Source organism: Protopterus annectens, chromosome 8.part0 (genome assembly GCF_019279795.1).
Source record: "Protopterus annectens isolate FY-2018-M chromosome 8.part0, PAN1.0, whole genome shotgun sequence".
NCBI lineage: Eukaryota > Metazoa > Chordata > Ceratodontiformes > Protopteridae > Protopterus > Protopterus annectens.
In genome coordinates, this window is record NC_056741.1 from 1,928,140,229 (window position 1) to 1,928,167,457 (window position 27,229).

The 27,229-nt window shown below is 36.2% G+C and overlaps 1 protein-coding gene across 1 annotated transcript in view; it reads left to right on the plus strand.

Moving 5' to 3' along the window:
• Nucleotides 1-27,229, plus strand: part of LOC122808586 (exocyst complex component 3-like protein) — a 507,273-nt gene that overhangs the window by 476,513 nt on the left and 3,531 nt on the right. The window contains exon 6 of the mRNA XM_044079542.1: nt 25,848-25,973. Coding sequence (XP_043935477.1) covers nt 25,848-25,973 — 126 coding nt within the window. The remainder of the gene's footprint in view (nt 1-25,847; nt 25,974-27,229) is intronic.

Genomic DNA, 27,229 nt, shown 5'->3' on the forward strand with positions numbered 1-27,229 from the left:
TACTGTTGTCAACTTAGAAGAAATGAGCTAGAATAATATTCTTTCACTGGCGTGCACTTTCTTAAATATAAAAAGTCTGAAACTGAAATGTCCAGCATTATTTAGTGACTTCAGCATTCCATGATTTTCTAGAAAACCACAAATTTTATGAGGAACAGGCCAAAAATATGAGGCAAAAAGCCAAACAGTTTAGAGGTATGATTGATAGTGATATAATCCAGAAGCTCAAACCCATATGAGCCATGCTAAAAAAATAGTAAGTTTAAAATTTGGACACGATAAGGACTTAAACTAAAACACCCAGCAAACAAAATGGAACTAGGAAACAGCACAAGGATGTGCTATAGTATTTAACTAAGGGAAAAGGTGGGTTCCTAAGAGTTAGACATTTCTCTAGTTCCGGGAAAAATCTAGCACAATTCTATAAATTCAGATAGAAGGGTGCATGAGGACAGAGTTACATCTAGAGGATTAACTGTATTCCTCGAAATATAAACCATTTGTTTTTTAAGCAAGGAAAAATATTCAGTATCAGCTTTCGTGTGTTTAAAATATGAGAGCCCTAAGGAAGACAGTGATGGGTTTTTTTCTGCACTGCAATACGAATACAGTGAAAAAGAGACACATCAGGATATAAATGCTATTTACTAATTTGTTTTTATTTTTATTAACTAGATAAATTAAATGTTCAGAGTATTTTATAGAATGATGGTTATTTATTTGTTAATTTGTTTGTTAACAAAGTAAATTAACTAATCCGAAGATCCCGTTCAGCCATAATAAAGTGCATGGGCAAAGCATAAATTTACAAAATAGAGCATATTACCAAAAATAACCTTGCAATTCTATACAAAAGTTAGATGAATTTGTAAATTGTTCTTAGTTGTAAAACAGCAGCAATATTTAGACTATACTTATACATAATATAACTGAGCTGATCAACACAAAACAATTACTCAGTTTTTAATTCAAAAATTCATCTAAGATATAATATATAAACTTGAACAATTTTAATTTAAATAGTATTTAATGCTGTAAACATATATGTAGATAGATACAGAAGATATATGTTGGAAAGTGGTAAGAGGAAAAAATATATTGGTAAAGAGTAAATAGGAAAAATAAATTTAAAGATATTGTAAAAGCAAAGAATAAAGGAATGGTGACAAATATAAATTTAAAGAAAGTCGTATAGGAAGAAAATGATATCCTTTAAAGGAGAACGGCACCCACAGACTGAAAAAAAATGTTTATTTCTTCATGTCTTGATGTTTCCTACATTTTAACACCACATTTTTTTTATATTTTTAAATGTAAATTCTAGTGTCTGCCCACATGGGGTCCAACATCTTGAGTTTTTAGTCTACATCTAGGTATCCCACATTGCAGTGTTTGGCTTTAAAGTATTGCATCATAGCCTTAAAGCTACTGTCAATGCATTGACTTTAGATATGTTTTCACCAATACCCTGATAAATGTTGACATGATTGAATATGATTATTATGAGAATAGAATTAAAAAATCAAATTTGAATTTGGATAAAAAAGTGTTTTACACAGTATAAATATTATGGAATGAGAGGATTAATGAAATTATGTTTAATGGAAACTGGACATTACCATTAATTTTAAAATAGATTACACTATGGTTATGTAGAAGGGAGTGGTGGTCAAATTAAGGAGTATGCATACATAAACAATAGGCTGATGTATAGAAATATGAAAATGAAGGTTACTTTAAACAATTGTATAAATTTGTAAATATGTATATATGTAAATATCTATATAATATAAAAAGATGTAAATAAATAAAGGACCCCTACTCTTCATAAGTGTTGTGGGATTCACCTCAGCTACCACCAGAGTGGGTCTTGGTTTAACATTTCATCTAAAGGATGGCAAACTCGGGAACTTTTATGCTGGATTACACACACACACACACACACACACACATATATATATATATATATATATATATATACATATACACACACACACACACACACACACATATATATATATATATATATATATATATATATATATATATATATATATTTATTTTTATATATATATAAATATAGAGGACTCCCTTGCACACATCACCAGTGTCCCATATTCCCTTCACCCCAATCTCCCAGGCAATCAAAATTACTTTTTTCCTATCCTTTCTCACCTTTTTGTTTTACTCTTCAGTGTTCTCCTGTATCCTTTCAACACAATTTATGTGGGGAAAACAGTACTGTAATAACTGTAGAGGAAATTAGAATTAAGTTTGGAGTCTGAGTACTGCTAAGAAACAAAAGCTATGGGATTCTTGGTGCTCTGAGGTGCATGTTAGAGCTTTTTTTTTCCCAGTCTTTTGATCCAGTCATGACTTCAACAAAAGTCATGAGGAAGGAAAGGAATTGCTTTCCTCTGCACTCTTTATTGACCTCTCTAAAGCCTTCGATATGGTTAACCATCAGTTACTTATAAACATACTTAAATCATTCTCACTAGACACACAGGCATTACAATGGTTCAAGTCCTACTTAGAAAATAGACAACAAGCTGTCCTTTGGGACAATAACCTATCCACACATTTCCCTATTACCCTTGGTGTCCCTATCCTGGCCTATCCCCACATCTCCCTATTACCCTTGGTGTCCCTCAAGGCTCTATCTTGGGACCTCTCCTTTTCTCTGTCTTCATTAATAATCTAAATATAAATCTTCCTCAAGCTATCTGCATGCAATATGCAGATAACTCCACATTAATTTGTGCCGCCTCTTCTTAAGCTGAACTCCAATCTATCACCCAAAAAGTATTTAACTTAGTAGAAAACTGGTTCCTTCAATGCTGCCTCCTCCTAAACCCCCAAAAAACTAAACTATTGCTGTTCACTCCAACACTAAAGTCCTCCCCAATAGAACTCACAGTTATATCCAGTAATGGCACTGTCATATCACCTGACCCAGCCACCAAACTCTTAGCCGTAATAATTGACCAGAACCTTAACTCTGACTCACACATTAACTCAACTACTAAATCAGTAAACAGAAAACTAGGTTCCCTTTACAGGATAAAACCTTTTCTTACCCCTGTAGCCAGAACTACCATTGCCCACACCCATCTGATCTCCACCCTCCTCTTTGCCTCCCCCATTTATACTAATCTATCCAAAATCAACCTTAACAAACTGGTAACCTCCTATAACAACATTGCCAGATTTGCCACTGGCTCCCCATTTAGAACCAACCATTGTCAAAATCTTAAACAGCTAGGATGGCTGGAACTGCAAAGCCAACTTCAATTTCAGCAACTTACTATCACCCACAAGATTTTGTATCATCCCAGTAATACTCCAATACTCTGTAGCCTTATCACCCCCACAACAATCTTACAACCCTTCGCTCAGCAGATAAATTACTAGTAACCATCTATAAGTCCAACAACAAAGCAGGTGATTCTCTTTTTTCTAACTCTGTGAGGAAAACCTGGACAGGCTTCCCAGTGAACTATCATCCCTTTCTTCATTACCTCTTTTCAAAAAGCAACTAAAAATACTCCTTAAAACACAATGGCTATGCCCATGTACTAACCCAGACTAACACTCTCCTTTCACTCCATGTCTTCACCTCTCGCTATTGCTGCTTCTGTGTATACCTCCCTCCCAAATCTCATAAAGTGGGATTAGTAAGCATCCTTACTCTGATTCTAGTCTAGTCTTTCTGGAATCTACCTCTGAGTATTTACTGTTTAACAAGCATTCTACTGTGGGCACATGTTTCCACTAATATTACCAACTTTTTGTCTCTTTGAGTGTAGTATTTTGAAATAACCTTAATAATTAGTTGGAACCTGATCTTTTTTCTTAGCCTTCAACATGATGAATGTCAAACCCTCCACTATGTAAATATGTTTCTAGTAGTAGTGTATTGTTTTTCTAAACTTTGTAGTCAAGTTTTTGATGTTAATCTGTATCATCAATGTATTTTATTTTATTTTTATTAGCTTAGTGGAGATTATCTCCCCAGGCCGCTACTGAAAATGGACATGTATCCAGTTGGACTAGCCCAGTCAACAAATGCAAAATAAAATAAAATAAATTGAATCTTAGTCTTCAACTTTGCTTTTTGCTGCATGCTTTCAAGATAACCTGATGAGAGAAGGCTGCACTGTAATAACTGTGGATGAAAGAATAAAATTAAGTTAGGGGTCTTCAGATTATCGTGTTCTCAGAAGCCACAGGGTTATAGATGTTTTGAGAAGTTTTTCAAATCTTTTGATCAAATGGTGGCCAGAATGAAAACCATGAATAAGGAAGGATATTTGTTCTATTTTTTCTTTCAAGGAAGAAATACATTCTGTGTGGCCAAACAGTAAAGCACCATAAACTGAGAAGACAGATGCTTGCAGGTATACATAAATTATACCTAGAATAGTGCCTACCTCCCTATTCCCTTCCCAACAAAAAAGTTATCTTCTATGTGCATCTCTTGTGCTGGACTGGAATGTAGGCACAGATGGCTAGAGTCATGCATTTCAAGCAGCTGCTGTCAACTACCTCTAAAACATAGCCACCTGTATATGTGTCTGATGATTTCTGAGAAAAACAAAAGAAAAAAATAGCATTCATAGTAATGTATTTCATCTTGTTGCTTTTAAACAATATACTACCCATAGACAAGCTATAGTGACCTTGTATGTATACATCTCTGAAATTTCTGAGAAAAGTTAAAAGAAGCAGTGAACACATTATCCTTATTCCCATACAGGCTATGGAGATCTTCCTTGCTCACCTCTGAAGTTTGAGTTTGAAGAAAATTAAAGAAGTAATGACTATACCTTTCCCAAGCCCTGCAGTGCTGGCCATTACTAAGCCTATGTCAAAATTCACTTATATAGCAAAGAGTGTGCATTCACCAGGCCTCCAGCAGCAATTAGGGTATACCTATTCTGTGTTGCATTTTTCATTTCTAAAAGGTAATGACTTTCCATTTTCTCACTGCTTATGTACGTGCCTCAGAATATTCTGTGCCCAGCCTGATCCTGAGGTACAAGTGATAGATTCCTGACTCTGTTCGAAGTGAGGAGTTCAGTTTGTGGCTCTGCGACAGGAATAGCCTGGCATTGATGGAAAGAAGTGAAGAGGCATAGAACCCTCAACTCTTTGGGGGAGGAGGTTGTTTGCATGCACTAGACAGTACTGTCTTCAAGAAGAAGATTGGGAAGCTCATTGCTTGTGCCCTGGCGGCTGGGCCAGGAATGCCCCTTATGGAAGTGAGGACATGGCTTCTGTCATCATTCAATTGCAAGCCCTACCCCTGCATCTCATCACTCCATGCTTTAAACCTGGAAGAAGCTAAAAATGGAAAACCTGCAACAAAGCCGCACTACTATCTCAGCGCTCTGCACGCAGAGTCTTAAAACAGCAGTTTGGGGCTTGTGCTAATCAAATTAACTGGAAATGTGCTAGTTCAATTATAAAATACCACTCTGCCTGAAATCTGATGTATTTATACATAAGAGTACAACTAAGTATCAGTCTCTGTCGCTAGTACTAGCTGTAATTTAAAATACTAATCTGCCCGAAGCCTAATGCATTTTATACATTCTAGGATTATAACATAGTTATCAGACTCTGTCGCTTAGCTGAACTGTGTGCTGTGCCTGCTATTAATCATATTTTAGCCATTCTGTGCCTTGTTTTTGTGACATTATGGTATTTGATTGTGTTTAACTTAATTTTTACAGAGCTGCTTTATCCAATTTTCAACTTGCAAAATTAACTGTGTATTGTCATAACTGTCTGATTATAACTCCTGACTCTTGTACTGTATGCTTCATTACTCTTTTTCTCTCCTTGCATGTTCCAGCTTGTGTTCCTGCCTATCCTGCTCTAACCTCCTGAATGCACCCTATCAGAAGTCCATACTAAGATCCCATATACAAGGACATTTAAACTCTAAAACTAAAAACCCATCTGCTCCCTGCAAGAATTTTCAGTGAAAGTATGTGCAGTGCTTTAATCATTTTGCAATATTTAAAGGTAATACATACTTTCTAGTAGGTCGCTGTATGCTTCCCTGCCAGGTTAACCAGCAGCCAAAACTTTCACTTTTCTTGTCCATTAAATAACCCTACTCTCCCTCTTATATTTTTACTCCTACTCTGTCTCATGATAGTTCCTTCCTTCCCCTAACCTGATATTTCCCCTATAGGGATCTCTGTTGTATCAAACTGACTGCCCACTAGGTGGCGCTCCTCTACCGTTCTGCTGTCTCTACTATCTTTCCCACTCTTCACCTTATCTTACCCACATAGTTCATAGACAACTCTTAGGTTCATAGGTTCATAGGTTCATACTAGGCTATCTGCCCTAGGGCATTTATAAGCCTAGCCAGAGTGTGTTTGGCTTTCGCCACCCATTTTAAATTAATTTTGCTATGCCCTTTTTCGAGGTTAGTATACTGTGCCTCTGTCTAACAGTGACACAGAAGTGATACCCGGGGTAAACCTACGATCTCCCATCCACTCATCAAGATTCCTCTTGAAGAGAGTCAATGAGGGACTCTGCCTAACCTGGACTGGGATTTTATTCCAGAGTGAAGGGAGCCTCTGGGTTATGAACCTGTCCCTCCAGCATGTCCTATTTATTTCAGTGCTGAGGTTCAAGTCTCTTGAGCGTAGCTAGATGGGATTTGATTTTCTGAGGTGCAGCATGTCCATTAATTCCGGTTGGACATGGCTTTATACGTCAGGCACAGATCGCTTCTGAGCAGGCGGTATGCCACTGAGTAGAGCTGGAGTTTCTTTAACCGGCAGCATATGGCATCTGTTTGAGCCCTTTGATCCTCTTGGTGAGGTACTTTTGGGGTCTTTCCAGTTGCTGCAGGTGTCTGGTAAGGTACATCCCAAAAGGGGCATTGTACTCAATTATGGGCCTAATGAGGGATGAGTAAAGAGGCACGATGACCTCCCCTGATCTAGATGTGAATCCCTTCATGATTAGGTGGGCTATATAAAATGTTTTTTCCTAACCACTTTGGCCACGTGGTTGTCAAATGAGAGATTGCTATCAACTTGGGTACCCAGGTCCCTAATTACTTCTTCTATACTTAATGGATTACCACCTATGTGATAATTTGTGGGCACTTTGTTTTTGCCAAAGGTGATGACTATACACTTTTTGGCATTTAGCTGGAGGCCATGGCTCTGGCACCAGTTGTCTGTTTCTATGAGGCCCTTTTGGAGGATGCTTGTGTTGGCTGGAGAGTCGATTATGGCGCCCAGTTTGCAGTCATCTGTGAACTTGGTCAGCCACAGTCCTTCCGTGTTGGCCTGTACCTCTGAGAAATATATACTGAACAAGAGAGGTCCCAGGACTGAGCCTTGTGGGACGCCACTTGTAACTGGTTTGGAGTCTGACATGGCTCCAGTTCTGTCCTTGAGCCAGTTTGCAACCCATCTAGTGACATAGGGGTTTATATTTAAGCTGGTGAGCTTATCTATAATGCCCGAGTGGGGTATTGTATCGAAGGCTTTTGCGAGGTCCAGGTAGGCTGTGTGGACCACCTTCCCCTCATCAATGGCCTTGGTGACGGTTTCAAAGAAATTGACCAGGTTTAAGAGGCAGGATCTGCCCTTAACAAAGCCGAACTGGGTAGGATCCAGTGTCTGTAGGTCCCCAATATCTTTATTTATGAGGTCCATGATGACCCTTTCCATAGCTTTGCAGACCAAGCTAGTCAGGCTTATGGGGCGATAGTTTCCAGGATCCATTGAGGCACCACCTTTGTGGAGAGGGACCACTGTTGCTGTATGCCACTCTTTGGGTACATATCCTGTAGTAAGGCTGAGATTGAACAGTAGTTTTATATTTGGGTTTAGCTCTTCTTGGAGTTCATGTAGGACGCAGCCTGGGACACCGTCTGGTCCCATTGATGCTGTGTTTTTTGCTTTGGAAAGGGCGGCTCTTTCCTGAGCATCTGAGATGTCAGGCGGGCAGCACTCAATAGATATTTGCCCTTTTGGTGAGGAGTTTGCTGAACCTGTCAGCTAGGATGTTGGCAATGTCTGTGGGTTTGATGTATTTTTTGTCATTTTGGACTAATTCTGAGCATATCTGGGAATTCCCACCCAGGTTCCTAACATAACTAAAGAAAGCCTTGTGATTATCCTTAGTGTCCTGTGCAATTTTTCTCTCGAAGCTGGCCTTAGATGAATTTATGAGTGCCCGTAGCTTTTTGCTAATACTGATCAGAGATGTCTTCCCTTTTTGGGATTTTGCTCTATCATGTAGTAGCTTCCTCCTTCTATTGTATAGTTTGCTTATGGCTGGGGTCCACCAGACAGGACGTCTGCCTTTGGCGGATTGGGTCGTGGTTTTATTTGGGATTGCATGATCCATGCATTCCTGAAGGTGTTCATAGAATGCGTTTGTAAAGGATTCTGTGGTCTGGGCCGTATTTTCCACAGGCTCGGGGGCTTTGAAGGATACCACCTCGGTTTTGAGGAGTGTGAAATTTGCTTTAGAGAAGTTTTTCACTGTGGTTTTCTGGGCAGGGGGTGGAGTCGGGATGTGAATATCCAGTGAGATTAGTTTATGGTCTGATCTTACCAGTGAGGGATACACTTCTGGTCTGGAGCATAGAGTCCCCATGTTGGTGATGATCAGGCCCAGTATGCTTTCCCCTCTTATAGGAGTGGTAACAAGTTGTTCCATAGCATTTGAGTTTATAAATTCTAGGAACTTTTGGGCTAGGGTGTTGGAGCTAGAGTAATGTTCCCAGTCTATGGGTAGTTGAAGTCACCCAATATAATGGTGTTTGGAGAGACCTTCATATTTTCCAGTGTTTTCAGGAAGGCCAAGTGGGGTTTCTGGGTTTGGGAGGGTGGTCTGTAGCAGGCTATAAACTGGAAGTCAGTTTTACTCACTGTTAGTTGCACATGGATAGTCTCTGATGCTTCGTGCTGTGCCACCACCCTGGAGGTGTGGATATCTTTGACGAATATTGATACTCCTCCTCCTTTTGTGGTTCGGTCCAAGTTTTGGGACCGAAAAGCATGGTATGAGGTATAACCTGGTAGTGCTGGGGTGCTCTCGGGAGCCTTGAACCAGGTTTCTGTTACTGCACAGATATCGATGTTCTCCATGCTAAGGAGAGTTTCAAGTGCATGCATCTTGAGGTTTAGACTTCTGGCGTTGAGTAGCATTACTCTTAGTTTCTTATCCCTTGTGATACCTATGGAGGTGGGTTTGTCTTTTGAGCCTTGCCTAAAAAAGGCACTATGGGGGAAGCAAGAGCCTTTGCCAATATCCGAACGCCCAGGGGTGACAGGTGCAAGCCGTCCCTAGCGAAGCATCATGGCTTGTCTTCTACTGCTCTCTCTCTCACTATTCTCCCTGGATTACCTATCCACTTCTCCACTCTACATATACCCATCTCTATCCCTCATAAAGCCTCCAACCTTCTTCTACTGTTATTTCTTTTATATATCTACCTACAACCCTAATTCGCTGTCAGTCTTTTAACTTATTTCTTAGCAGTGCAAACTTACCTTCTGGCTCTCACACTCTACTGATTGTTTTCCTCCCATTTCTCCTTCCTTTGGCTCTTCTGCTCCCCTACCCTGCCCCCAAATTCCACCCACCTCAGCACATCTACATTTATTCCTGACTTACCCCTACCACCCATACCAATTAACTAATCACAGTCCTCTCCTTATTACCCCTCCCACTCTTACTCCTCCCACTCCACTTGACCTTCACTCTTCACTAAACTTAGTCTCTTTCTCTCCCCTGTAAGGAATCACAACCCCATCTACTTCCTTTAGCTCTCCACCCCTATTATCCTGCTTACTTCCTCTACATTTCCCTCTTCAATCCCTCCCTTCTGTAAACACGCCCACCCTAATCCTTTATACTATCCGTGTCCCATGCTCCCTTCTTGTACTACTAATTCCTCTTTATTTTGCTACTTCTTACTCTTCCAAAACACCCCTATGCCTACCTCCTACTCAAACTATCCCTTGCACTCACCTGCAACCATTTCTATCAACCCACTTCCACATCATATCATCCTCTCTTATTCCTCCTAACTTACTGTACCTTTTCCATCCCAAACTCTTCTCCACTACTACAAAAGCCTTCACTCTTAAACTACTACTAGCCCCAAACAGCTTCCTACTTAAACCCAAAAGGCTAAAAATTATTCCCTATAATGTCCTAGCCTTATCTGGAGATATCCATCCCAACCTTGGCCCTTGCCTCACAACTAACAACTCCTTCCCCCCATCCCCTACTGCTTCTATTGCACACTCCCCTTCCCCCCTCCCTCTTCTTCCTCTGCATCCTCTCTTAACACCCTTAAGTTCTTCACTATCAGTGCCCAGAGCCTTAATAACAAAATACACCAAATACAAGCTTGGATTTTCCACAACCAACCTGACATCTTCACCATCTCTGAAACCTGGCTAAAACCCCATATTGCTGACTCTGAAATCCTACCTCCTGGTTTCCAAATCCATAGAAGTGACCGTTTAAACAAAAAAGGTGGAGGCTCTACACTAATCTACTCCAACCTTCTTTCATTAATCCCTCTACAAAGTCCAACTCCACAATTCAAAAATTCTGCACTAACAGCTAGTCTCCTACGACTAAATAAACATAAAAATATCTGCATTATCTCCCTATATATCTCCCCTTGAAAATATTCTTCACTGGGCCTCAACTGAAATAGAATTCGAAACCTACATTCTCGGCGATGTTAATATTGATTGGAATAAAATTAACTCTCTTTCCCCCTCCCTATTCATTAACCTCTACAACTTCACCCAAGTAATCCACACAACCACTCATCCTAACAAAAACCACCCCCCAGGATCCATCATCGACTGGATACTAGTCTCCCATCCAAACAAAATAACTCTCTCTGGCACTATCCCAGACACCTTCAGTGACTATCTCCCTGCTTTCATACATCGCTCAGCTAACTCCACCCAATATCAACACCATTATATCCACACTTGTAATCTCAGCAACTTCAACCCTACAAATTTCTCAAACACTTTTAAACATATTAACTGGCAAATCCTAAATACTTTTCCCCTTGACAATGCTGTTGAACATTTTAACTCTATCTTCCTAAAAACTCACAACTCCCAAGCCCCGCCAAGAAACAAACGAGTCAAGGCTAATTCTGCTCCTTGGCTATCCAAAGAAACAAAACAAATCATGCATTGCAGGGAAAATCCTAGAAGCTATACCAGAAAAATAAGATGCCTTCTACCTTGCTTCAATACACCCAACTCCGCAACCAAGTAAAAAAACTAATCACCTTGGACAAAAAAAACTACTATAATAAACTTCAGTCCAACAATAACAAGAACGCAAAACAATTCTGGAAATCTGTTAATTCTCTACTCCATCCAGGGTTTAGGAATAATCCCTGCCCTGACCCTAGCATAACTGACTCAGAACTAAGCTCTCACTTCAATACATTTTTTACAGAATCCATAGCTAATCTAACCAAATCTTTTCCAGACAATAATCCATCCAACTCTCTTTCCTCTTCTCCTAACAACCCTCATAACTGTCCTCTTGATTTCCAGCTCAAATCTGTCTCAACTACTTTCACAAAAAGACTCCTATCCAAACTAAAGCCATGCTCAAATGCCCCCGACAACATACCCTCCTCCTTCCTCAAATCTGCTGCTGAAGGTATCGCTCTCCCTATCAGCGTCCTAATTAACAGATCTTTAAAAGAGTCATATGTATCCAAACTTTGGTGATCTGCCTTCATTCTACCTCTTCACAAAGGAGGCAAAAACACCAATATCTCCAACTTCTGCCCAATTGCCCTACTCTCGCCAATATCAAAAATTCTAGAAAAATGTGTCCACCACCAACTTATGCCTTTCTTAACTCAGAACCATCTCATAACACCCACCCAGCATGGTTTCTGCCCTGGCCACAGCACCATTACTGCCTTACTATCCTTCTTAGAAACAGTAAATCGAGCCAGGGATTCTGGATTACTAGTATCCACAGTACTGCTAGATCTTTCAAAAGCTTTCAAAACCATCTCCCACAAGCACCTTCTCTTTCATCTCTCCAACCTTCATCTCTCCCCTGACACCCTATCCTGGTTCTCTAGCTACCTATCAGACAGATCTCAAGCTGTCAGATGGAAGAACTCTACCTCCTCCTTCTTGCCAACACCCACCGGTGCTCCCCAGGGGTCCATCCTTGGACCTATGCTTTTCAACATCTTCATAAATAACCTTCACACTGTCATCCCTGACACAACAGTTATCCAATACGCTGATGATTCTACCTTAGTCTGTGCCACCTCTAACCCTTCCTGAAATATTGACTAAAACCCAAATAGCTTTTTCCACTACTGAGAACTGGATGCACCACAACCATCTCTCTCTCAACTCTAATAAATCTAAAATACTTCTTTTCCCTCCCTCCAGTGCTTTCTCTTTCGACAAAAATGCTTTCAAAGTCCTAAGCCAAAACAACATTGCTATAGAAGTGGTCCCTTCTGCAAAACTCCTTGGCATTACCATAGATGAACACCTTAAATTTGATATCCACATAGCACAAAACATAAAGAAAACACACCAAAAGCTAGGTATGCTCTATAGGAATAACCACTTTCTCTCCAACTCCTCCAGGCATACTATAGCAACTACCTACCTCCTTCCTTCTTTACTATATGATGCCCCTCTTCTAACTAGCCTGTCTTCCAACACCTCTAAACTCGAAATTTGCTATAATAAGATCTCTAAATTTACAACTAAATCCAAAACCTCTACTCACCACTGCCTTACCCTACAATCTCTGAACTGGCTGGAACTCTCTAACCACCTAGAATATCTCCAACTAACCACCTCTCACAAATTAATATTCTATCCAGAGAAATGCCCAGCTTAACAAACATCCTTCCCCCATACATCCCAATCCTCTGAGTTCTGAACACCAAAATTTAATCTCTATCCACAAACCCAAATGTCCTGCAGGCCAACTCATTCTCTCTTTCTCTCTAGGCAAAAAATGGAACTCTCTCCCTCCTTCACTTAGGACTATACCTAACTCTGAATCCTTCAAGACCCAACTTTTCTCATACCTGTCTACTAAATGTAAATGTTTCTGCTTTCACCCTACATAAATTCTAAGAAATTTCCCCTTTGATCTCTCCATACTCCTTGCTATATGCTACCCTACAACTTTATTTTCTATTCTCCTAAAACAAACCTAAGCTTGCATCCTCAGATTAAGCAAGCTCTCTCTCTCTTTTTTTTTTTAAATATTTTTATTCATTTCCAAAAACAAGAAAACATGAATGCAGGTTATTTATGACAATGAAGTATTTACAAATTATTTAAAAAGGTAGGCTAAAACCTCTAAACAGATATCAAACATTAAAACCAAAATAAAGTACTTACAAGGGTGTCTATTGTTGACATATAATTGACTTTCTATACAATTGTTTCCTGCTTATAATCTGCTGCAGTCATTATTCTCCAGTATTTCAGTTACTTTTTGCCATGCTACGTATAATGATCTAGTTCTTTCAGTTCTTCCTTTAATAGTGTTCATTTCCAATTGCGATACTGCTGACACCATATTCATGAATTGCTTAAAAGTTGGAGAAGCTTTGGATTTCCAGTTTGATGTAATGTTCTTCCTTGCAATAGCTAGGAGAGTCCATAAGATTACATATTTTGTTCTTGGCAAACAATCGGGTACAGGTGCACTAAACAAAATAATTTGGAAATCTGGAATTTATCATTGAATACCATTTGCAGAAAATAATTTATTTTATCCCAATATGGTTTAATCAAATGGCATTCGTAGAACATATGTTGCTAGTCTGCTTTTATTGATAAATCACATCTCCAGCAGCCAATATTTTTCTTAAACATAAGTTCCATTTTATGAGGGGTTACATAAGATCTGTGTATGAATTGCCATGTAAAAAGTCTCCAATGTAATGAAAGTGATGTCTGCTTTGGAGAGAGAAGAATTAGTTTTTATCTCTGTCATTTGGCACATGTCCATTAACTGATCTATAATAATTCCATATTTTGTCATTATTATGCATTTTTATTTTTTTGTTTGTTTTATAAATAGATGATAAGTATCCCTTTCCAGTAATGGGTTGATTCGTTAGTAATATTATATGTTCTATAAGGTTAGGAACATTTTGTCTTATTGATGGTTGCATTGTTTCTTGTTTGCTTAATATATACTGTCTTAATTCTTGTACATGTAACCACAAACTATCTTCCATATTTAATTTCTGTTTAATCTGGTCTATTGTCAGAAGTTTTCAAGAGTTTAGCAATTGATGCCAATATATTAATCCCTTTTCTTTAAGCATGTTGGCTACTTCCATATTAAATGTTATTATATTACCTTGTGTGTACGCTACTAGATATAAAAGAAATGACCATGCTTTAATATCAGGATTGCTATTAATAACATTTTGGAAAATTTTTAATGTATAAGTAATGTATTTGGAACTTATATTTTTATTCTTATGTATCATCATATATGCCTTCATCAGCCATAGAAAATTGTTTGGTATGAAATCTGTATACTTATTTGCTACTACAAATCCCGATTTTAACCAGATTCTCTCATGAACTAGCTTCAATTTTGATGTATATTTTGTATTTAGCCATAATGATATTGTTTAAATAATGGATGAATGCAAGTATATTTCTATGTCTGGTAAACCTATGCCACCTATATCCCAATCATCTAGATGATACTTCATAGCTATCCTTGTTTTTTTTGGATACCAAAGGAATCTTACCATTAAATCATTTAATTGTTTTAGGTGCGATTTAGCTGGTGGCAAAGAACAAGCTTGTATGACATTCAATTGTGTTTCAATTGTAGTTTCTAGGTTGTTAGTTATTATAATTCCCAAGTATTTAATTATATTATCGGTAGAGATATATTTATGGTATTTTTTATTTAGATCTTTTTTATTAGTATTTATAAGCAATACATTTGTTTTGTTCTCATTAAATTTAAGACTTGAAAAGTTTTGAAAGTTTTGAATGGAGTCCCATAATGCTTTTAAACTGCTATTATTATTTTTTAAGGTAATTAAAATATCATCAGCAAAAAGTTGAATTTTAAGCTCTAGGCTGTTGTCTAGTTGTATTCCTTCAATATTTTTATCCATACGTATATTATTTGCTAAGGGTTCAATGACTAGCGCAAACAATAATGGAGAAAGAGGGCAGCCTTGTTTTGTGCCCTTAGTTATTTTAATAGAGTTAGACAGACAAGATCCCAGTTTTATATAAGCCAATGATTTTTCATATAATGATTTTATTAACAAAGTGAAGTTGTTTGAGAAGCCATATTCTTCTTAATCTAACCACAGATAATCCCAGTTCACTGAATCAAATGTGCCATTTATGTCTAAGCTAATAACATTCATTTTGTTTTTTGTGACATTTATATAATCAATTAAGGAAAGAATTCTTTTAATGTTGTCATAAGTGTTCCTATCTTTTATAAAACCTGTTTGATCCTCCTCTATCAAAAGTGGTAGTAATTGTTTTATTCGAGCAGCATGTATTGCCATAAAAATTTTATAATCTATTATTAAGAAGTGAAATGGGTCTGTATGATGAATATTCACTGGGATCTTTATTTTGTTTCAGAATTGGTGATATTAATGTGTACTTCCAAGAAGGGGGAATGTCTTTACCATTTTTAACTGATGTAAAGACATTCAATAACAACAGCAAAGCCTCATTTGATAGTAATTTAAACATTTCTGGGGTGATATTATCTATACCGGGAGCTTTGTTTAATTTTAGCTTATTTACTTCAGCTTTAAGTTCTGTCATTTTTATTTGTTTATCTATTTGTTGTACCTGCTCCTCTAATAACCTAACTTTAACATTGTTTTTGAGAAAAGCTTTCAATGCTGAATGTGTTTCTGTTTTCTCATTTTGATTATTAAGTTTATGAAAAAATAGCCTAAAAGCTACTAGTATTCCTTCTAAATCAGATACTTTCTTTTTGGTTTCTATATTATGTATTTCCTTGATTTGATTTGTTTTAATAATCTTTTTAGTCCTATTTGCTATTCTTCGTTGGTTTTAGGGTTCATTGAATAGTAACATAGTTTAATTTTTTTCTAAGTTGATCATTGTTTTGTGGTGTAGCGTCTCTGAGTATTTTTTATTAGTATATTCTAGTTCTTTTATTAAGTTGGTGTTTCCATTTTGAATATCAAGCTTTAAATTATCTACTTTTGACTGTAATTCCATTAATTCCTTATTCCACTGTTTTTGTTTATTTTTATACCATCCCACCGATCTTCCATATAGGTATGCTTTCAATGCATCCCATATATATATTTCAGATACATCTTTTGTAAGATTGATATCTAGGAATGTTTGTGTCTCTTTAATATAAAATTCCTTAAAATATTTGAGATTTGTTATGTAAGATGGTATTCTTGTTACTGATATCCTTCTCTTGAAACATAAGTCTATCTCAAACGTTATGGTGTTATGGTCTGAAAATGGACATGAAATTGTCTTGACTTTATTTAATTTAGAGGTTAAATCCTTTGTTATGTACACTCTATCTATTCTAGAGTATGTATTATGTCTATGGGAAAAATGTGTAAAGAATAGTGAATCTGGGATAGCATACTCATTTATGTCAACTATATTAAAAGTTTCAACAAACTCAGATAACTACTTTGTTAAAGGTGATCTCTTACGTGTAGTTTTAGTATTTGTGTCAGTTTCTTTTATAATGCAATTTAAATCTCCAGCTATGATTAAAATTGCCTTTGGTAAATTGTACAATGTCTTCTAAGTGTTGTTTGGCCACTCTAACACCTAGTCCTGGTATCCAATAAATATTCACTAATGTATATATCATTTCATTGATAGATATTGTCACTAGACAAAACATTCCTGAGTTGTCATGGAACGTGTTTATGATTTTAGGCATTAAAGTAGTGTTTTTCCACAAAATTGCTACTCCCCTTCACTTCTGATTATAGGTGGAACTTACTAGTATTGCATAATTTTTATTGTTTATTTTATTTATGTCTTCCTGTGTAAAGTGTGTTTCCTGTAAAAATACTAGTTGCGCTTCACATAGCTTTAAATATCTATAAAGACTTCCCCTTTTGCAGCTATTATTTAAACCATTTACATTAAGAGATATACATTTTGCAATTGGATTTATATTAGCTTTGCTTTTATCCATTTTCATATTCTCATAACAATGTGTAGATGTGTGTACATGAAGAGAATGACTTGTTCTTTCTTCTTCCAACAATATTACAATAGATTATAGACACCCAATAAAAGTAAATTACAAGATCATAACTGAGAACAATATAAGATAAACAACCACCAAACCCCTCAATGAGAAAAAACATCTCATCCTTGAATGATCTAATCATTCAAGCAATCTCTCTAAGTCTGCATTTCAGCATCCTCCCCCGGCCCTGCCATATGGTAGTTTTATAATGAAAAGTATCTTATATATCTTTTAAGTATATATGTATCTGTCTTTATAGATTACTTAAATACAGTCTTTATCTATTTTTAATATTTTATAAAGCACTAAGGCAACACAACTATACATAGATTTAATACTTAACTATTTGGTTTTGTTTAAATTGTAAAGGGAAATCTTTTATTTTAATATATCTTTTGTGTAGCAATAATGGTCATGCATCTTAAAATTAACATGCTTGCTGTCTATCTCCCTTATACTGTGAGTGGCATTCATAGGTATCAAATTTATTGTAATGGTCTACCTATATATATATATATATATATATATATATATATATATATATATATATATATATATATATATATATATATATACATATATATATATATATATACATACATACATACATACATGCACACATATATACATACATAAAAAAAAAAAAAAAATGTTAAGCATTATATGCATCAGTTAATCATGCCACAAGTTGATTAAATCAGAAAGTATCTGTAACAATGAATATAACGTTACATTTGTATTGTCATTTATCAGTAATCTTATAGTTTTCTTTTAATCCAAAAAGTCATATTTTAGTGGTATGAATGCTACTAATTTGTTTTTGGCATTGGTATTATATAGTTTAAGACTACATTTCTTAGCAATTCCTATATATTTATTAATGCCACTGGCATATTTCATCACTAGTGTACCACATATGTCATATGTCAAATAGCAACTCATACTCCTTATGATATTACAGGATTTATCTGCAGAGTTATAACTGTAAGGTTGGAAAATATGAGAAGCAAAGTAGGCTTTAAATATGCTATAACACAGTTGTTTGGTACTTATTACTGTCAACTCTTCTACATACACAGGAAAAGATAACCTTATATGACCATCAACCATTTTCCTTCATTTTTCTCTTCATCCTTCTATTCTCCATTTTTAATAAATATTTGTTTCTATTGTGGCTTTTTTGAATTTAGTGAGGGTACTCCATATCATATTATAGATAATATACAACGTTCAAACAGAAAACATGCCCAATATTGAGACATATTCTCAACTCAAGTGGTCCACACCATATATTTACAACACTGCAGTCAGAAATATACTAATGAATATGCAATAACTAGCAGCTTTGCAGCATGTGTGTGTCTCTAACAAGTACATACCTATAGGATATTAAAAAGAATAGATAGCAAACTTTTGTTTCATAATTAACAAATGCACACAGCCTGGTATTTACTTTCATAGACAGAAATTAGACCTGTTAGTTATATGCATATCAGGTACCAACATTAATATGTTAGTAAATGCCTATGCTATTCAAATCATATTTTAATGCTGATTGATATGAGATTTAGCTGACAATGGCTTTAGCGTTTGTGATGGTATATAATATATATTCAGTATTATAAGTAAAAGTATGTTGCATGTCTGTTTGCAATCTAAGGTTCAAGGCTGATCAATTTAGACATACAAGACAATCTCTTTAGCCTTGGTTATATAATGGGAGTTACTGTGTCTCTACACAACCATTCATTTTCAGTGAGGATGTTTAATATTAATATAACTTGCCTTTAATAAAAGCATACTTATAATTCAGCAGTTCTTTCCTATATATATATATATATATATATATATATATATATATATATATATATATATAAAACAATATCATAAGCAAGACTGAGATTTTTTCTTGCTCATTACTGCTTAAAGATTGTGCTACTTGAACAATTTAATATTTACAGACTATCTTGATAATTAAACAACAACAACTCCTTTTTACCGTTAAAATGCCTAATAACACATAGCTACATTCATGAACCTTAATTGACTTACTATCCTTAAGGTACACTAGCTGCACTGTGTTTACAAATATGTTATATAGTTCCAGTCAAGGACTTAAATATATTAAATTTTTATAAAATTAAGTTAAATTATAGTAATTTATGTGGGTGATCTTATCAGAAAAGATTATAGTAAAATCTGTATGTGTTAACTATTCATACAGTTTCTTCCAAGTGATATACTTCTTTTTAAGCTTTGTGTGCTGTTTATGTGTACAATTCAAAATGAATAACAAATATTACAATATAATAAAACGTCATGTATGTGTTGATACCTTCTAAATTCATTAGGTACTTCAGTGTACTTTTAATATTTGTTAAAACTGTAAAAGTACTTTTCCATCTCATAAATAGTGTACTGGTTACTATAAGTAGCTTAGGAGCTGACACCACACCCATACTGTCTTGTTTTAGTGCTGACATCACCCATGACTGTTTACTTTTATTTTGTGCTGTTAGAAGGTTTAACATACTGTAATGGATTCTAACTGAAGAACTTTCATTCAGGGGTGGTAAAATAAGAGTTCCCAGCTCATGACCATGGCGGGAAGACAAAAACAAAGTAAGTGAAGTTTTTAGGGCTTTTTATTTAAACTGAACACCAGCTCATTAAACTTCTATTAGTTTTCTTAACATTAAGGGCAGATATACAAGCTAAACAGTTGTTTGATAGTCAAAAAGGCACTTTTAGCATCAAAGAATAGATAATTACTTTTCAAGGCGCTTTTTGACAGTTATTACTATCAGTTTTTATATATTATTATGTGTATTAAATACATCAGTTTAGATATTTCATGCAGCTTAGTGTAAATAATATAAAAATGAATCATGCTCATTTAAACACACCATATTAATGTCTGTGTAAATACATCATATTCTATACTAGCAGTAAAAGGCAGGTAATTTATAAATGAACTATCTAAACATCATTTAGAGTTAGAAAAATCATGACTGTTAGTATTTACACTGTAATAGAGAAAGATATGTTACCTTGCTTTCTTTTAGGGTTGTTTCCTTTAGTTATAAAATGTCCTGCTTATCTTGTATTTATATTGTTTCAAAGACTGGCACATGTGTAAAGCATGAATGCTTTCAAAGAACTTTTTTGCCTTACAGAGCAAATAGAAGACAATAATGTTTGTGTTTTTCATATGTCTTTTATCGTTTCTTCTTCTTCTTGTCAGCAGTGCTCCATTCATTTTTTTTCTAAGTGACGCTTAACCCCAAATTGGGAGAAATCCATTTCTTTCACATTATCCAAGGTTTTATTAGCTGAAAGATAAGAAACTGTTGCTTGCAGAGTGTCAAAAGTTTTAGGACCTTCAGTAAAAAATATTTTTATTCTCGCAGGGAACAGCAAGTGGACTTTAAGTTGTCTTTTTTTCAATTCCTTTATCAGAGGGAGACATTCTTTTCTTGCAGTTATAACTCCAGCAGAATAATCATTACCAATTTTGATTATGTTGTCTTTGTATTTAACTGGAGAAGTTGACCATGCTGTTTTTAAAATAAGTTCCTTGTCCTGTGATGAAAAAACTTTACTATTATTGATCTCGGGTGATTTTTTTGATTTGATGGTTGATGAAGCAGCTCTTAAGGATCTGTGGGCTCTTTCAATTCCATAAGAAAGAGCTTCAGGCAATTTTAAAACTTCTGGTAACCAGGTAGTAAGGAAAGCCACCATGTTATCTCCCTCTGTTTTCTCTGGTGGCCCATAGATGCGAAGGTTATTTTGTCTGGACCTGTTCTCTAGATCCTCTATTTTATTTTGTAATGAAGCATTTTGTTGTGATAAAAAATGTAGCTGAAGATCTTGTTCTGAGAGTCTGCCCTCAGTATCATTTAAGGATCTCTCTATGTCAGCTATTTGAGACTTCTGTTGCGTCATTATTTCTTGTAGTTGCTGTATTTGTTTTGTAGATCTCTCCTCAAAAGTGTCCAGTTTGCTATTCATCTTGTCAAATTTCACTGACAAGTCTTGTATAGCATTTAATAAAGACTGTATCTCCTTTTTCATCGTCTGGTCCTAAGTGATATGCTTAGAAAAGCTCATTTTCAGTAGATTCAGATACCTTCCTTCTTGTTTTTGACAGGAAAAATAATGTTTAAAGCCAAATTTTTTGCACTGTAGACTTCTAGTGATATTAGTAGAAGTAATTCAACAAAATAGGTTTGTCTACAATATCTACTTTTTAAAAATTCCTGTCAGAAATATATTTTGAGTGCAGAGCTGAGAAAAGATGCTGCCAATCAGTCTACATCCTAGCCACGCCCCCCCCAAGCTCTCTCTCTTGACTCCCAAGTATCTAAATATTGTAAATATCAAGTAACCTCAGATGCTTATTTTTCACACAGTTGAAACTTATTGCTCTGAATGTAAATACCTGTAAACTGTGTTATCTATTGTCTTTAATTGTGTTTATAATATACAGTTTAAGCATTTGCTGTTCCTAACTGTACGAATTTATATATGTATTTTACCTCTGCATTATGTAACCTTTTTGTATTCATGTTGCTTATGGAGCTTTTCTCCCCGGGCCTCCACTGAAAATGGGCACATTCTGGCCCAGTGGACTTCCCCGGTAATCAAACTGAAAATAAATAAATAAAAATAAATAAAATAAATGTGCAAACCACAATGCTCATGTAAATATCTTATGTATAGTATGTTAGCAATTGTTCTGTAGCTTTTCTCCCCGGGCCTCCACTGAAAACGGACAGCTCTTTCCAATCGGACCTCCCCGGTAAACAAATGTAAAATAAATAAATGTAACACTACTCCTGCCATGTCAGACACAGTGACTGCTGTTTAACAGTGATCAAACAACATGCATAAGTCCCTTTTATCCATAGATGGCCTCGGTACCCATCAGTTACAGCTTTCACTGACTGTGTACACCTCAGATATTCAGTTGCGACTTAAAGTCACAATGTTTCTTAGAATAATATGTCAAAGATGATCTGCAAAATCCTCTGAGCTGGGGATTCCAAGTGTGGAGACATATACACAAGTTCATTTTCATGTAATATACGTTAGTATATGTGTCTTTTTTGGTGGGGAGCTAATCATAATTCTAGAGATAAACGACATCTTTATTCAGGACAAATATATTTGATTTTTACTTCTAATTAAAGAGAATTAATGGACTAGTGTGGTATTCTGCATCCTGTGCAGGAATCATTTGCCAGCATGGTGAAAACCATGTATAATGTAATATGCCCGACTGTGACAGTTTTAATACCTCTACAAAAAAGTGTTTTACTATGAAGCCTTGATTGCTAAGATGCAGACGAACCGAAATAGTGAACAAAGTGAACACAAATGCTGCAAACATCACATGTGAAGCTTTCAACTGCAAGCAATTTTTTTGGGGAGGGGGCTATCTCCCTGCACCCCTTCATGTGGCTGGTAAGCTCCCACAACCCCTGGACTTGTGTATTCCAACACAACAGTCACACAAACATGACATGGGAAAAATTTCCCTCAACAAAGAGCAGAAACATAGATATTACACCAGTAGAGATCAACATTCTGTTTCATTATGTCGTGCGCATTAGACAATTGACTTTTGAACTAAATGTTATCCATCTGTAGATATACCCATAAAAAGCCATATACCGATTCTCGTTCAGGAGTTAGTAATACAATCATCAAAGAAGTATAACATGCAGTTAATGCATTTGTCTAACAGTTTAAGCTATTCACATGTTGCTTCTTGTAGCCCAGGGTGCAGAATGCAATTCCTACTAGTTACGTTTGCCTACTATGTGACTGAGCAAGTCATTTTACCAGACGGTGCTCAGACATCACCCTTGAAAAAGGGCACTTAGGCACGTCTGTCCATTGTTCTTTTCATTTCAAAAAATGTATACAATAAAATACAACTGAATTCTCATTATAAAATGTAGCCATGTTTACAATTCTTCCCTCAGGAATTAAATGTAATCCAGTGCTCAGTTAACCACATCATTGTGGCTCCCTCAGACCATACCATTTTATGAGTGAAAATCCTCCTCTTTTTCTACAGAAATATGTATGGATTTTACTTTTTATATAATTACAGCACAGTAAAGACATATTTTGGATCTAGGTTGCATTCTGACACACCAAAGTCATCTATTCACATTAATATATTCTGAATCTAATGCAACTCGGCAGCCCAACACATTCTTAATAGTTCTAATCACAATGTCACCCTTTTTGTGGAGGCTATCAATACAGAGTTACACTTCTAAAACCATTAGACATTTTCTAGTATGTTTTACTGAGTAACAAGTCTAGATGTTTTGTTATAAACTGTAATTTGGTTGGGTTTTTTAGTGATGAGGTAATATAGCGACTGAAGCTTTCTATATTTTCTTTTTATTTTCTGTATTAACATTTCAAATGTTGGAAAGTATAACTTTCATGAACAAGTATGTACTGTTTTTTCTTTTAACAGCAAAAATATACTTACGATTTTATGTACTGCATAGTCACACCTCTGAGAAAAGGTAAAACAATGTGTATATGTATGTGCACTGAATCTAGGAATATAAACACTACAAATACAAGCTTCAGCTTCTTTTTCACAAATACTCTCTTCATGGAATGTTCCCCTTCTGGCAGAGTGCACACCTTTGACTGTAAAGAAGTCACTTAAATTTAATAGCCACAGTAATGTACTTCATCTTGTTCCTGTCAGGCACATACACTCTCCCACATCTTGTTCCTGTCAGGCACATACACTCTCCCACCCCATGAACATATTAATGATCATTTAAGAGCATCATGCAATTTACCTTTGCTTTGCCACACAACCTGATCCCCTAGAAAAGCTAACCTCTTTCTTTGCGGACTTCTAATGTCTGATTGTGAAGAAAATGAAAAATGTAGAGGCCACAAAAATGTATTTCAGCTGTCTTCTGTCAGACATGTATACTGTCATCTGCAGGCCAAATCGGTGATCTTTCATCGCGGATCACATAATTGCTCCATGATTTTACACACAAGTTGCCTTCCGACTCTTGTCCCAAAAGGAAAGCAACCTTCATTGCATATCTTTGATGTGTGTTATGAAAGTGAATTACATAATGACCAGAGCAATATATTTTGACTTGTTGCTGTAGGGCACACACACACACACACACACACACACACACACACACACACACACACACACACACACACACACACACACACACACGCACACTGCTGCACAAAGGTATATGAAGGATTTATTCACAGTGATCATGCAGCTGCCTTTTGCTTTTACACACAACCACTTTCTGCATACACATCTGATGCCCAATTATAGAGGAAGCGAAAGACATAGTAATCAAATTAATATGTTTTATCTGGTTACTCACAGACATACCCTGCCACTTGATAAACTATATCAATGATTTTGCAACAGTGACCATCACACTTTTCAGTGATTTCAGCCTGCCTCTCCAACCCTCACAACAGTAGTCACCTTCTGTGCAAACCTCTGGAATTAGATTTTGATGAAAGGTAATTAAAGTTTGTCCATAGTAATGTATTAAAATGTTTTGCTCTTAGACACATATATATACTGCTCCACCCCAACAAGCATGTCAATGATCATTTTAACAGTGATCTTGTAACTGCCCTTTGCTTTTGCACACTGACTACTTCCCAAAAGGAAGACATTTCTGGTGATCACTTCCTATGTTTTATCAGGAAGAAACTGAATGAAGTTACTGTCATCTGGCTCCATGGTACAGAGAAATAACCCTGGCCATGACCTAGGCAACCCTGACTTGATTAGTGGATCCAGTCCCTGAGGTGCCAGCTGGATGCAGAATGCAATTCCTACTAGTTCTGTTTGCCTACTATGTGACTGAGCAATAACATTGTTTGCTTGCTCATATATGCTGTGGAGAAGTGAGGTGTACAGCTCAGCTCTATAAATCCATGCTTAGGAGCAGGGTCTCTAATCCTGTTTGAATTGTGCATTGGTACAGCTGCACATTAGATGATTGGTGGGAAACTGGGTGAGGCATAATTAAAATTCTTTTGCAGCTGTCAGGATATAACTTTTCAATTACAATAAGCAGTATAAATTGTGCAAATGTAATTTAGGAAGACCGCAAATATATTATCCCAGTTGCAAGGGCACTGATTATCAGTGAAGAAGAAGAATTAAAATAAACCCATTTGTGGTGTTACTGACTCAACAGGTCCTTACAACACAGTTTCAAATGATTAATAAAGGTCACTTATTGCTGGCAATATGAAGCCTCCCAACCCCTTTCCACATGTTAGAACTTGAATCATCATAGATTACATTTCATGCCTTTAAAAACTACATCAGCGAGTTTTCCCATTTCCTACAAATAATAATTATCCTTATAAGTTTTATAATCTGACTCATAATCTAACAAAACTGGACATGACTGTCAGTACAATTCTCCAAAGAAAGATGCATATGTAAAAGAAGCATCGTGTTCTAATAAGGTTATTTTCATATCTAGGCTAGCATGTCAGAGTGGATGCAGAAAGCTTTAGAGGCAGAAGTCAATGACTGGTTCAGAGACCAAGAACCAGATGAAGATCATGAAGGTTACTACCAGTCCAGTCTTCCAGTCATAATCATGCAGGTAAGATGCTGCGGTATGATATTGTCTGCTAATTTACACCTTGTGTCCTCTGCACATGCTCTTATTCTGAACCTTTCCTACTGTCCAGAACAATGAAATCCTCCCTTTACTGAACCAGTGTGGCTACTGCTTTTTTTCTGTATTATCTGCTCATTTTGCCTGTTCTTAACTTGTCACCTCTTTCATCCTGTGCCTATTTATTTTGTTTTGTTTATTTATTTGTTTATTGAATGTCTGTTTGGAAAGCACAATAATCTGATCTCTGGGGCTCCATTTCATCCATAGTCTGGGGGAAAAGTGGTGCAATGGAACAAAGAGTAAACAAAGTATGCTTTAAATTTAAAATGGTTGAGGACCTCCGTCTACCATCTGCAGGTTGATAGATTAGTAGAAAGGTTGCTTACCTGCCTATATATTTTTTTGTTTGTGAAATGTTTTTGTATTTCTTCCATGCTGAGCCTGAAATTGGTCAATATTAATCAGGCCATCACCCCATTAAACAAAAAATAAACAAACAGTGAACGTCATGCTGAGTAAAGTTATTGATGCTAATGGAAATAAGTAGAACCAACTATTACCTTATTAAAACTGCTTGCGATCAGAGAACTGTCACAAGCTTCAGATGGGTTTACTCAGTCAAACATCTGTATAGCTGGCATCTGAGCTGGCTGTTTGGCATTGCTAATGAAACTTGGCAAGAGGAAAGCACCAGTCAAAAGTATAATAAAACACTTTTAGTTTGCAAAATTAATGCCAGTAAGAGAACACTGTATAACAAACATGTCCAACTTAGAGAATTTAGCCCATGAGATCAGGTACTAGTTTTAATATCTTCTATGGAAAGCAAATATTTGGAAAAATAGTCCCTGTCAATAGTACTAGTTCCTAAACCTGATGGAAGAATAACATTTGGAAACTGAATAGCATTTTTAAGTTTGATAGTTATTCCACTCTTCAAATTGATGAGTTGATAGAGAACTTAGGTAAGGGAAGATAAATGATAACATTAGACTTGATAAAGAGATATTGGTAGATGCAACCTGCCCCATCTACAGAAGAGGGAAAAATGGCTTTTGTTATCTGACCCATACACAGTGCTATCATTTTGGCTTACATGGAGCCCCAGCTGCCTTTCAGAGGCTGATGGATTAAATTGAGGCTGCGGCATTCCTGAATGATACAGTCATTCATTCTGGAGATTGGGACCTCACTTACCTAAAGTGCAGTCTGTGTTAGAAATGATGTGAGCAGGCCTG